Below are 15247 nucleotides of genomic sequence, written 5' to 3'. Positions count from 1 at the left end.
ATGCGCCAACTGAAACAACCAATATACCAGTAGATTCAACACGATGAAAAAACATTTTGGTGGTTGCAACTTGCAGCATACCAGTGGCAGTAGCCCGATCGAGATTCCTCTGGCCCTGTCAGACATGGTGACAGGGCCAGAGAAAACTCGGGCTACCTCTGGCCCTGACACCATGTAGGACCAGAGCGCACTACTATATGAAAACGTGAAATTATCCGACACGTTTTGTGTCGCTAAGATTTTGGTGCACATACAATAAAATCGGGCGTGACATAACACCTACCTTATATATATGGATAAATGAGATATTTATTTACCCCAGTACACCCATTTAGTCATATCTAGGTGTTTTATTCCGTTAGTATACTATAGACCCTCGCTTTACGCTAGTCAAAAATTGTATACAGTCTCTGTCACTCAGCAGACCTAATGCAAAATCAATGAGCATTCTTTGGCTCCATGCATAAATGTATGTAGACTAGAGCCATACATATAATATATCAATATACATATTTATATATCGATAGTATTAATGTTCATGGCTGCACAGACACACATGCATTTTCCTGTAATATGCCTGGTGAGACTGGTCATGCATCACTTCCTCAAAATTCGAGAACCATAAAGAGGATGGGTTAATGTTGTAAATTGAAATTGATGCCTTGTGCTTACTTTATACTGATCTGCTTAATTAGGGACCTTTAGTCTGATATACTTAATGTTTATATAATTATATGGTCACTTTATTTGGTTACTGCCTCATCCCCTGTTACTAGCTGAGCTGCCATTAATTAAAAAAATATAATAAATATTTATTATAAATGTAGCTTTTGATTTATATACATTACGACAGGCATTTGACAGTGCAGTTTTGGATATATGTATATATAAACATCTTTTTATATCTTTCAGGGAACTGTTCGAGCAATGTATTAATCTTTGAATTGCTGAAGTATAACACCCTTGGATCTCTTAGTGATTCTGATGTTAAGTATATGCATAAATGTATACGTAGTGTGGCCATGGATATAGAACAACCAGCCAAAAGACTCAGAATAGACCAAGACAGCTGTCTCAGTAGCTCTGAACTGCTGTTAGAAGCTCAAGATAGTGTTGTCGAATGTACATTACCTGACAATATAAATGCTGTGTGTCCTTCCAGTGGAATCATGTCAGTACCTAACACAGTCAACATAGGTGCCACCAACACATCATTACTATTAAGTGCAGAAACAACAAGCCATTCTAATGTCTCAAACTTTGGTGATACAGAAAGTTATCTTGAGAAATCTAATGATAGAAAGTTAAGCTGTAGCAACATTACACAGTCAGAAACATACCCTTATAGAGACAGTGGAACAGGTAATGGTTCAAAACCTTTAGAAAATCTTGGGGCTAGTTTTTGTGAAACAGGACAGAAAAGTGAACATTTTGATGATGTTTCAGCTGCAGATTTACCTGTAACACTGGAGCGTGAACAATATGATATACAGGTGAAGAATGTGTATGACCTGGAAATAGAGGATGTTTCAGAAGTTGGCATTCCATCATTACAAAGTCTAAGACTAAGGAAGACCAGAAGTGATAACAAAGAAAATGTGATTGATAAAAACACTAAAGTTTTTCCTACTGCTATTGAGAATTCAGAAAAAGTACATGATGATGCTGATGATTCTGCAGATATTTCAGAAAAGAAAGAAGAGAATCGGACAGATGTCTGTGCATGTTTCAAGTCCAAAAATGAAGATGTATCTGCACATGCTGCTGCAAGCAAGAAAACAACAAAACCTCAAAGAAGAGTGTCCTATATCTATAGTAAAGAGTTGATTCAACAGTGTAACCTCATGCAAAAAATTCCCAATAGGGTAGGTACATACACAGTTGCTACAGGAAAGTTAATTGATCCATTAATATGTCTTATATGTGAACTGATAAAAAGCTGTGCATGCTCTCATCAGTTGTAGTACTAGGGGGTGTCAATACATTAGTTAAATGGAACTAAAGCTAGAGTTCAGTACTATGTTTAATAGTCCCTGTTAAAGATCATTCATCTTTATGTTTATGCTTTAAATGACTAATGATGTAAATAATTGCTTGTTTTTTTAATTGTTTGACAGGCAAGTATGGTACACAGTCTTATAGCAGCTTATGGCATCCTCAAGTACACGAGGTAGGTTTGTAAGTATTGTTGAACAAACAAAAAATTGTATTTTCATGCTGATTATTTCAGTGACTCATTCACACTATACATACTGATACACATTATGCAAAATTTGTATACACATAACATATTAAATGATTGGTCTTATGAGTACAGAATTTGTGTACTTGTATATACAATGTATGACCTAGGCTATGCATAGTTGTACACATGTACACTTGGTATGGTATGTCCTCGTAACACAATTTTCTTGAACGTTTTTAAATATTACATTGTTACATGTATAAGTCTTTTATTTTACAGAGTTGTTGTCCCTTCCATAGCTACAGAAGAATCACTTTGTCTATTCCATTCCCCTGAGTATATAGAGTTTCTAAAGAAAATCAATGATCAAGATGATGAAGAAATCTATGATGAAGAAGCAGCACAGTTTGGCCTGAGTATGAATTTACGATAATACTAAACGTATTTGATAATAAATAAAATGGTATGCTTTTTTTCTGACACTAGATGCAAACATGAAAAATTCTGTATTAAGTGGAATTTGAAAGTGGAATATTTTGTTCTTCAATATATATTCAACACAGAAATAAAATTGAACCATTTATCTACTGTAGTACGTATATACCGAAACAAAGAATGAGTTATGTTATGTTGTATTTTATATCATATGTTATAGTATTATTCTTTTATATGTTGTAAATATTGTATATTCTATTACTTATCTTGACCATGTGTAAGACAAGCTTTTAAGCTCAACATGTTATCAAGTATAAATAAAGACCATTATTATTATTATTATTAAGAATGTTCAGAGAATAAACAGCATCATGTACAGGTATATATAAGTTCATAACAAATCATTTTATGTATTCCTGGACGATGGGAATTGTCTAAATTTGGCTGTAAGTGTAATTTCTAAGGAACCATGGGTTTCATAAAAAAAAAACATGTGCTTATATTAAGGCAACTAGTTAGAGTGAATAAAATTTGTTTTCAAAGACCTGGTGTATTTTTGTACGATTTAGCATCACTTATCCACATTTAGTCTACATACAAGTAAATATGTCTTTGATCAATTATAACTAAATTATTTCTCATGTTCAGTTTTATGAAGATCATGTCAGTAAACATTTGTCTTCACAGCCTATGATTGCCCTGTCCACAAGGGAGTGTTTGACTATGCCCTGTCTGTAGGGGGAGCCTCTGTCTCTGCAGCAGAGGAACTAATCTCTGGGCAGTGTGATGTAGCCATTAATTGGTGTGGTGGATGGCATCATGCCCAAAAGTAGGTATTCTACTTTATCAAATTGCCTACACTCGTGGTAAACAATCCTTGTTATCAATATTCCTTCAAAAAGTACTGAAGGACTATTTCTCAAACTTAACATGTAGGTTTCCCTTTGTCGCCAGTGGTGCCCATAGCATTCAATTTTGAGTCGGAATCAGGAAAACAAAATGGCAAACAGACAACGCATCAAATTATAGGAAGAAGAGAAAGAAGGGAAAAAGTAGAGACTGATCAAAATTATTTAATGATGGTCACCAAGATTGCCCTGGGATCTTTTATTTTGAAATACATATTGTACATGTATCTTGAAATAGGTTCTGGAATGAAAAGTATTGCTATATTACATTTTTCTGAGGGTTTTTTGGGGGCTGTTAATGGGTCCCTTGTCCAATTGAAATTATTTTATATTTAAGCCAAATTATCAAACTTTGCAGTTTACTCCTGCTTTTTTTTTTTTTTGCAATTCACTAATTTTCTTCCCAAAATGAGACGAAAAGACTCTTTCCCAAACCAGTGAGAAAAAGGGAAGGCTTAAGTGCTGCAGACTTCAATGAGTCTTCTTAAGTCATGATCTTTTCACATGCCATAGTGATTACACAATAATCAGAAACTGTCCGAGTGATATTTAATCTGTTAGAATCATTCAAATTTTTTTTATATATATTGATATTAAGCAAAAATGAATTTCATGAATAAAGGATCAACTTTAACTTCCAGAGTTATCTGAAGACAACAACTAGCAATAAGTCCATGTCTGGTAATTAATAAGTCCAATTTTGTGTATTGCAGCAAAAAGAAAAATTCTAGCAAGTACTTAAAATTTATCGTCCATTGACGAGTTCAGTCCCTACATTTAGTTCCAGTTGATGTTTGACCCTGTAGGCTTACTACAAGATAACAAAATCCATGATCAGCATTGATGATAATTATTAAAAAATAATACTGAACATTTCTTTCTGTTATGACAGGGACAGTGCATCAGGTTTCTGTTATGTTAATGACATCGTCCTCGGGATACTGAAGCTCCGAGAGAGGTTCTCCAGGGTCCTTTATGTAGATTTAGACTTACACCATGGAGATGGTGTACAGAACGCTTTCTATGCAACGTCAGCAGTGATGACTGTCTCCATTCACAAGTATGCTGCTGGTTTCTTCCCAGGTAAAGTCTGATGTACTAACAGGGCTCAGACTTTATGATACTCCCATAGTCTGTGAGCTTGTCAATCATTGGTTGTTTGTCATAATTCTTTCACCTTGCCAACAGCATTTTATATATTATTATTGTTTAAGAATTAAGATTGCCCTACTTACGAACTTGAATTTTAGTAGTATTAGTTATATTATCTACAGAATATTCTCTTCATCAGTTTTCTTCCTAACATTTGTGAAAAGCCCTGAATTTCACATATGATATCAACATTCCATAAATGCTTTGTGTTGTCTGAATAAATGTCTATTCCAAATCACATACCGACCTGAATATTTGTCTATTGCCAGTTGAATTATGATTGGTTAGTTGAAAGGTCATCTGAACATGACCCCTTATCGGCCTGCATCAGATCTTAATATACTGTACAATAATGATCTGCATTTTAATCTGTACATGCAATGGTTTATTTCCTCATGCTCTGATATCTATTAAAACCAACATTTTTTTACTTTTCAAAGGATTTACATGACAGTTCAATACTTGTTATCAGTTGAAACAACTTTTTTATGATTAGTGATGTATAGAATAGATTGAAGACATGTCAATCATGTAGTGATGAGCAGAAAATAGAACACTATTAACAGCCATATCCGTACTTATTGTTTTATATCTCGACTTTGATGCGAAATAAAACTGTCATCAGGATGGCTGATGAATACCCCTCACAACCTCCATGAGTCAGTTTACAATGACAGTTCAACATAAAAACTTTCTAAGATTCATATGAAATGGAAAATCCTAGGGAAAATATCTCCACATTTTACTGGTCATTCTGACAGAATCTTTGAAAGATCTGAAAAGTATATAACTTTGATACTAAAAATTAATATGTATGTGACTGATACTAAACATTAATATGTGTGTGACTGATACTAAAAATTGAAATGTATGTGATTAATGTTGGTTATTTCAGGTTCAGGGCAATTAGAAGATATTGGAATAGGCAAAGGAAAGCAGTATTGTATCAACATTCCGCTACACGATGGTGCAAGGGACCAGGAATTTGTTGCCTTGTTTTGCAGGTAGAATTTTGTCATCTCTTCTATTAATGAACACAGGGGGGGGGGGGGGGGGGGCAATGAAAACTACAGTAATAGAAAATGGGTAAAATGGATAACTACCCCCTGATGATAATACCCTCCATTGCTCAGATACAACTTATATAACTAGATTTAATGGATTATGTTAAGGCTTACATGGTGACTAGCTGCTTTTCTTCAATTATTACACTCCAGAACTCCAGAAAATAAAGAAATTCTATGCACAGTAGGTTTGGTTGAAAATTAGTTTTATAGTAATCTTGGTATAAACACCTCTCCCTTCCAGAGTGATTAAAAAGGTACACTCCATGTTCCAACCTGAGGCAGTTGTTTGTCAGTGTGGGGCAGATGGTTTGGCTGGTGATCCTATGGACTCCTTTAATCTAACCCAACTGTCTTTAGGTCGCTGTGTGTACTATATGTTGGACTGGGCACTCCCCACACTTCTACTGGGAGGAGGTATGTGTCAGAATTTACCTATCGCAATAGCCTTTTGTCCATCGTCATGTATTATTCGTCATCAGTTTTGAGGTAATTTTTTATTGTGAACACCATAAATTTAGTGGATGAACCTTTGATATGCTACCTTATATCAATTCGATCTCATTTCTGACAGGTTAAGCAAACATCTCTGTCTGAAGTTAAAATTGTTTTTTTGTCATAGACCTCAGGTGAACAGGAAACATAAGCTATATATTGTTTTCTGTAGGGGGATACCATCACACAAACACTGCAAGGTGCTGGGCCTTCCTTACAGGAGTAGCTGTCGGTAAAAAATTACCAACAGATATACCTGATCACCAGGTAAGATAATGATGTATTCATCTGAACGTAAGATAAGATATTGACATAAACATCTGATCACCAGGTAAGATAATGACATAAACATCTGATCACCTGGTAAGATATTGACATAAACATCTGATCACCAGGTAAGATATTGACATAAACATCTGATCACCAGGTAAGATCATGACATAAACATCTGATCACCAGGTAAGTTAATGACATAAACATCTGATCACCTGGTAAGATAATGGCATATTTACCTGATCACAGGTACATGTAAGATAATGACATACCTGACCACCAAGTCAGATAATGACATATTTACCTGGGTAGGAAACAATAATAATAGTGACAAGTTAGAACAATTGATGAGATAGTCGTTGTATGGGAGTTTTATAACACTTCTTACTGCTTGTTATTATGTATGCATAAACAGATGTTTTGATGTGTTTACAGTTTTTAATGGAGTATGGTCCAGACTACGGAATTGACATTATGGCTGGTAACAGGAAAGACCAGAACTCCAAAGAATATTTACAGAAAGTCCATCGATCTCTGATAGGTAAGGCACCAGATATTGTGTCCCTTACTCACATAAGTCACAAATTTCACTGTTATTGACTAAATACACTGAGTACTGATATAACTAATGGATAAGTAAAATGATATTTTAATGTTTTATTTATCAGAATGATAACCATGAATTTTGAGGATCAACTGATCTGACATTTCTCTGACAGAAGGGAAGGTAAAATCCTTCTTTCATACAGAAATAACATTTATTAAAACAGAAAGTTATTCTGATGGAATATGTTTTCACCAGATTTATAAGTCAATTGACAGGATATTATCATTTTAATCTGTTTATGCAAGATGAAATATCAAATCTTAGGGGAAATATTTGTTGCCTTTTTGTTTGTTTTGTTTTGCTGTTATTAATATTATTTTTTTTTAATGTTTTTAATTGGTTGATAACTGTTGATTATCAATCAAATTACAATAATTTGAAAAAAAGAGTCAATTTCCATTTATATCAATTTGAATTATTCTTTGGATTCGTAAGTTAGCCATCAGAATGATTACTTTCTGTTTCAGATATATTATCACAATGAAGCAGTCAGTGTGTGGTTTATGAGAAAGGAACAGCATTTGATGATGAACAGGAACTATATCTAGTTTAGATATAAGATAATAATAAGGTGTAGAGTGCTCTAACAAAGACTGTAAAATGTCATCAAAATTACGTTACCATGGAAATGTAATAATGGAGCATTAAAACCTTACCTGTTAAAGGGGCAATCCAGAAGGATCAACTCAAGGTACAGATTAACGTGAAACATGAAAGTTGTTGAGGACCAAATAATGTGAGGGGGGAACCATCTATGTTTGTAATTGATTAAACGTGTATTAAAGATTACTCGTACACATTGCATGGTGTCAATTTATAGTTGAGATTCTCAAAGATGTGAACATTTTCAAAGATGTGAACACGGATATGTGTGCGAATTACTTTTTGACAATTTTTGTGCAGTTAAACATTGTCTTTTATTTCACTTTTACATTATGTATGGTTCACATACGGTGTTATCAGACAGTCAAATTTGTCACATTCAATATGACAACAACAGCATCATCTTGAAAAAGTCTTAACAAAACCTTCTCCCAAGACAGGATTTCAGTGATTATAACTACCTATGTGTGTTTCACAGAGGGTCCTGATGAAAATTTGGACCCATGCCACATTCAATTCTAAAGTTTGAAAGCAAAATGGCCAACACACAGCCATCTTTGATTTTGACAGATGAAAATTGTTATAGCTGTTTCTTGAGAAATACAAGAAAGATATTTATCAAATTTGATGCATATATTCCCTTTGTTTCCTAGTTGTGCCAATTCAAATTTGAGTCAGATCGGACGAACAAAATGGTCGAGAGGCGCCCATCTCGGTTTTAGACAGTCATAGTTTGCTATTGCTGTTTCTTCTAAATAGAGAGTGTTTCTTGGATTGCTCTTATCTCCATCTGTAAATTCCCAAATGTTTAAAGAGAAAAGGGAATAGAAGGGAAAAGTAGGGAAAAGACCAGTCTTTTATATATATATAGAACCAATAAAGACCATTCAATTATTCTTGCCATATCCTGTCCAATATTGTGCATAATAGACAATTTCCAGCTTTTTATCCTTTACATATTGATGTGCAATTTGGCAATGGGTCTCAAAAAGATCCTTTCATGACAATGACATTACCTACTTGTACACTTTTTAAATGAGTTTTACACAAATCTGCATGTTTATTTAAGAATGAAAGTTAACTGATTTCAAATCAATCAGATATTATCCTTGATAAATGTCTCTGTTTTGAACTTTACAAAGCCGAACCAAAGAGAATAAGAACATACATGTAGCTGGAGTTACCTCCCTTAACCCAAAATTTGGTCTACCTTAACAATCCTTGTTATCACTATTGGCTCTGATTCCTCCCCTATTGATTTTGGGACTGACGGTCAACAGACATCCATCTTGGATTATGACTGTTGGAGTTTGTTATTGCTATGTACTGAAGTACTGTGAGAATATTTCTCGAGCTCAATATGAAGGCGCAGGCTCCCCTTTGGTCTCTAGTGGTGCTAATCAAAATGGCCAACAGTTGCAATGGTGTCCATCCTGGATTTTGACAGCTGAAATTTATTAGCAAGATTTCTCAGAATGATTGTCTTGCATCTTACTTAGACTTCAAATGTAGGTTACCATTGTTATCAAATGATCATGAGGAAGAGGGGAGCTGTAAGCTGTCCGTGATAATTACGTTGTAAGATAGAGGTAGCTTAGTTGTAAGGATAGAGGTAGCTTGGTTGTAAGCTGTCCGTGATGATTACGTTGTAAGGATAGAGGTAGCTTGGTTGTAAGGATAGAGGTAGCTTAGTTGTAAGGATAGAGGTAGCTTGGTTGTAAGCTGTCCGTGATGATTACGTTGTAAGGATAGAGGTAGCTTAGTTGTAAGCTGTCTGTGATGATTACGTTGTAAGGATAGAGGTAGCTTAGTTGTAAGCTGTCCGTGATTATTACGTTGTAAGGATAGAGGTAGCTTAGTTGTTAGCTGTCCGTGATTATTACGTTGTAAGGATAGAGGTAGCTTAGTTGTAAGCTGTCCGTGATTATTACGTTGTAAGGATAGAGGTAGCTTAGTTGTAAGCTGTCCGTGATTATTACGTTGTAAGGATAGAGGTAGCTTAGTTGTAAGCTGTCCGTGATTATTACGTTGTGAGGATAGAGGTAGCTAAGTTGGAAGGTGTCCCCAATAATTACGTTTTAAGGATTGAGGCAAGTGTCTCATATTGAAGAGTTTTTATACGCAGTGTCCTTGATTTCAAGTTCGACTAGCTATTAAAGTTTTTCTGTTATTAATACAGCAATTCATCAATATATCGCACTGGTAGATGTTCTGTCTTTTATTCTAACACCTACTGGCAAGTTTTACACAAAATTTAAATACACTCGAATTCAAAATTCGAAATAAATTTGATGTATTCCGGAAACGTGGAAACGAGGAATAATTCATAAAGCAGGCTAATTATTCTAACAACTTCACGTGTTTATGTAATGGTAGCCTTTACTACCAGTGACTCTACGAACTTTTGGAAAGTGTGAATTGTACAAAAATAACATGGTATCCAGCTGGGTTCATTTTAAGATATCCTTCGAATTTCCTTAAAATCAATGTTAAAGTTTTCAGAAAAAAATTAAATTCGTTTATCTGTTTCAATGCAAGGAGATGTTCATCGAAGGGCTAACACTGATACAAAAGTTCTTTGGAATGATAGCGGATGGCATTGTCCTGCTTGTCGCAAGACCTTGAAACCTACTTGACGTCGCACAAAAATTTCCCTTACAGATGGAAATCTCATGTATGCATTAAAATGCAATACAGTTTGCCTTTAGAACCACTGGCTTCGCATGTAGGAAAAAAATATGGGTTTTAGTCTAACAACTTAAAAAATGTCTATTCTGTTGACAATGCTTACAAGAGAAGTTGCATTCCTCAAGTTTCATCTAAATCCTACTGTTTAATCTGCAGAAGAAGATGAAAAGGTGTTTTTCAAAATGGTAGCCATTGCGGTTATCTTAGATTTCGGACCGACTCGAATTTAACAACAGGCCCACTGGGCATGTATCGTTCACCTGCTACTAGGGCAAATTTAAAGTTGATTTATATGTAGTAAAAGTCATTATGTTGAACAATCATTTTAGTCCTTCATCACAGTATGCTACTGACCTAATATCCTGACCCCGGGCCTCTTGGTTATTGAGAAGTTGTTTAAGAATCTAACACAGTATACAATTGTACCCCGAAATGGCACCAAACAGACCGACAATGCACCACGGTATAAGCTCACTTGCCCATCAGGCATATGAGCTAACAACAAATGGTCAGGATCATTTCAGACAAGTTTGACCTGAATCCCACTGGTGGAGCTTGACAAGTATTTATGTTGTTTTTCAAACCTCCTGTTATGGCGGCCATCTTGGATTTCGGACTGACCCAAAAAAAGGACCATCTCAAATTTATTCAATGCAAGTTTGAGCTAAATCCCGCCCTTTGGAACTGAAAGAAGTTTGATATGTGCGTAAAATATTGTATTATATTATATTGTATATCATTGCGCACAATGTCAGGTTAAACGCGATAACTTAACATTGCCACAATAATGAAATAAAACTTTTTATTGTTTAAAAATCATTTTCCCTCCAGACACGTTGGTAGTAAACAAAATAATTATATCATGTGTCTTTTTTAAACTACCTATAGCAGCACCGATCGATGTTATTAACACCTTAAATCTGTTGACGTCACACACACATTCGGGAACGATCTTTAAATCTCTTTAAAACGTCTTGTTTGCCGTATCCATAACGAGAACATAACAAAAGTTATCATACAAACTATATATTTACTCCGTACATACTGTAGCTAACGCCCAGTTGTTCGAAAGGAGATTAGGCTAATCACATTTTAACAACGTTTTTCAAATCCTGATATAATAATTTCTGGTAGAACTAACTTGACAAAACTTAATGAAATTCGATAATTCTTAATTCTCTTCCAACTGGCATAATTTAAAGATGATATACTCACAGGTTTTGCAACAAATGAGAAATGAATTTTTCACTAATCAAGTGATTAAGCTAATCACCTTTTGAACAACTGGGCCCAGTTATATTACCAAACCAACTATATTTGCACGTATATAGGTAACGACAGTTATACTAACTATATTTACACTGTATATAGGTAACGACAGTTATCATACTAACTATATTTACACCGTATATAGGTAACGACAGTTATCATACTAACTATATTTACACTGTATACAGGTAACGACAGTTATCATACTAACTATATTTACACGTATATAGGTAACGACAGTTATCATACTAACTATGACACCGTATATAGGTAACGACAGTTATCATACTAACTATATTTACACTGTATATAGGTAACGACAGTTATCATACTAACTATATTGACACGTATATAGGTAACGACAGTTATCATACTAACTATATTTACACTGTATATAGGTAACGACAGTTATCATACTAACTATATTGACACGTATATAGGTAACGACAGTTATCATACTAACTATATTTACACCGTATATAGGTAACGACAGTTATCATACTAACTATATTTACACTGTATACAGGTAACGACAGTTATCATACTAACTATATTTACACGTATACAGGTAACGACAGTTATACTAACTATATTTACACCGTATATAGGTAACGACAGTTATCATACTAACTATATTTACACCGTATACAGGTAACGACAGTTATCATACAAACTATATTTACACGTATATAGGTAACGACAGTTATCATACAAACTATATTTACACCGTATATAGGTAACGACAGTTATCATACTAACTATATAGGTAACGACAGTTATCATACTAACTATATTTACACCGTATATAGGTAACGACAGTTACCATACTAACTATATTTACACCGTATACAGGTAACGACAGTTATCATACTAACTATATTTACGCCGTATACAGGTAACGACAGTTATCATAATAACTATGACACCGTATATAGGTAACGACAGTTATCATACTAACTATATTTACACTGTATATAGGTAACGACGGTTATCATATTAACTATATTTACACCGTATATAGGTAACGACAGTTATCGTACAAACTATATTGACACGTATATAGGTAACGACAGTTATCATACTAACTATATTTACACCGTATATAGGTAACGACAGTTATCATACTAACTATATTTACACCGTATACAGGTAACGACAGTTATCATACAAACTATATTTACACTGTATATAGGTAACGACAGTTATACTAACTATATTTACACGTATATAGGTAACGACAGTTATACTAACTATATTTACACCGTATACAGGTAACGACAGTTATCATACAAACTATATTAACACCGTATACAGGTAACGACAGTTATCATACAAACTATATTAACACTGTATATAGGTAACGACAGTTATCATACTAACTATATAGGTAACGACAGTTATACTAACTATATTTACACCGTATATAGGTAACGACAGTTATCATACTAACTATATTTACACTGTATATAGGTAACGACAGTTATCATACTAACTATATAGGTAACGACAGTTATACTAACCATATTTACACCGTATATAGGTAACGACAGTTATCATACTAATTATATTTACACCGTATATAGGTAACGACAGTTATACTAACTATATATTTACACTGTATAAATCTAACGACAGTTATCATAATAACTATATTTACACCGTATATAGGTAACGACAGTTATCATACTAACTATATTTACACCGTATACAGGTAACGACAGTTATCATACTAACTATATTTACACCGTATATAGCTAATGACAGTTATCATACTAACTATATTTACACTGTATATAGCTAATGACAGTTATCATACTAACTATATTTACACTGTATATAGGTAACGACAGTTATCATACTAACTATATTTACACAGTATACAGGTAACGACAGTTATACTAACTATATTTACACCGTATACAGGTAACGACAGTTATCATACTATTATATTTACACGTATAGATATGTAACGACAGTTATCATACTAACTATATTTACACGGTATACAGGTAACGACAGTTATCATACTAACTATATTTACACAGTATACAGGTAACGACAGTTATCATACTAACTATATTGACACGTATATAGGTAACGACAGTTATCATACTAACTATATTTACACTGTATATAGGTAACGACAGTTATCATACTAACTATATTTACACGGTATACAGGTAACGACAGTTATCATACTAACTATATTGACACGTATACAGGTAACGACAGTTATCATACTAACTATTTTGACACGTATATAGGTAACGACAGTTATCATACTAACTATATTTACACAGTATATAGGTAACGACAGTTATCATACTAACTATATTTACACCGTATATAGGTAACGACAGTTATCATACTAACTATATTTACACTGTATATAGGTAACGACAGTTATCATACTATTTGTATTTACACAGTATACAGGTAACGACAGTTATCATACTAACTATATTCACACCGTATATAGGTAATGACAGTTATCATACTTACAATATTGACACCGTATATAGGTAACGACAGTTATCATACTAACTATATTTACACTGTATATAGGTAACGATAGTTACCATACTAACTATATTTACACTGTATATAGGTAACGACAGTTATCATACTAACTATATTTACACCGTATACAGGTAACGACAGTTATCATACTAACTATATTTACACCGTATACAGGTAACGACAGTTATTATACTAACTATATTTACACCGTATACAGGTAACGACAGTTATCATACTAACTATATTTACACTGTATATAGGTAACGACAGTTATCATACTAACTATATTTACACTGTATATAGGTAACGACAGTTATCATACTAACTATATTGACACCGTATACAGGTAACGACAGTTATCATACTAGCTATATTTACACTGTATAAAGGTAACGACAGTTATCATACTAACTATATTTACACCGTATATAGGTAACGACAGTTATCATACTATTATATTTACACTGTATATAGGTAACGACAGTTATCATACTAACTATATTTACACTGTATATAGGTAACGACAGTTATCATACTAACTATATTTACACAGTATACAGGTAACAACAGTTATACTAACTATATTTACACTGTATATAGGTAACGACAGTTACCATACTAACTATATTTACACCGTATATAGGTAACGACAGTTACCATACTAACTATATTTACACCGTATACAGGTAACGACAGTTATCATACTAACTATATTTACACCGTATACAGGTAACGGCAGTGATCATGCTAACTATATTTGCACGTATATAGGTAACGACAGTTATCATACAAACTATATTGACACGTATATAGGTAACGACAGTTATCATACAAACTATATTGACACGTATATAGGTAACGACAGTTATCATACAACTATATAGGTAACGACATTTATCATACTAACTATATTGACACGTATATAGGTAACGACAGTTATCATACTAACTATATAGGTAACGACAGTTATCATACTAACTATATTTACACGTATATAGGTAACGACAGTTATCATACTAACTATATAGGTAACGACAGTTATCATACT

General features: G+C 33.7%; 1 protein-coding gene across 3 annotated transcripts in view; it reads left to right on the top strand.

Annotated features, from left to right (window-relative positions):
- Positions 1 to 7919, top strand: part of LOC117328117 (histone deacetylase 8-like) — a 30604-nt gene extending 22685 nt beyond the window's left edge. For 2 of the 3 annotated variants that reach the window (XM_033885493.1, XM_033885495.1), the window contains exons 2-11: positions 913 to 1865; positions 2118 to 2170; positions 2465 to 2601; positions 3308 to 3449; positions 4421 to 4611; positions 5576 to 5684; positions 5989 to 6161; positions 6412 to 6506; positions 6948 to 7053; positions 7587 to 7919. In XM_033885493.1, the coding sequence (XP_033741384.1) occupies positions 913 to 1865; positions 2118 to 2170; positions 2465 to 2601; positions 3308 to 3449; positions 4421 to 4611; positions 5576 to 5684; positions 5989 to 6161; positions 6412 to 6506; positions 6948 to 7053; positions 7587 to 7603 (1976 nt within the window). In that variant the 3' untranslated portion in view covers positions 7604 to 7919. Of the gene's footprint in view, positions 1 to 912; positions 1866 to 2117; positions 2171 to 2464; positions 2602 to 3307; positions 3450 to 4420; positions 4612 to 5575; positions 5685 to 5988; positions 6162 to 6411; positions 6507 to 6947; positions 7054 to 7180; positions 7240 to 7586 lie in introns of all 3 variants that reach the window. The other variant, XM_033885494.1, reaches the window with a different exon arrangement.
- The last annotated feature ends 7328 nt before the right edge of the window (positions 7920 to 15247 follow it).

Source organism: Pecten maximus, chromosome 5 (assembly GCF_902652985.1).
Source record: "Pecten maximus chromosome 5, xPecMax1.1, whole genome shotgun sequence".
NCBI classification, from domain to species: domain Eukaryota; kingdom Metazoa; phylum Mollusca; class Bivalvia; order Pectinida; family Pectinidae; genus Pecten; species Pecten maximus.
This window is presented reverse-complemented; position numbering and strand designations above follow the sequence as displayed.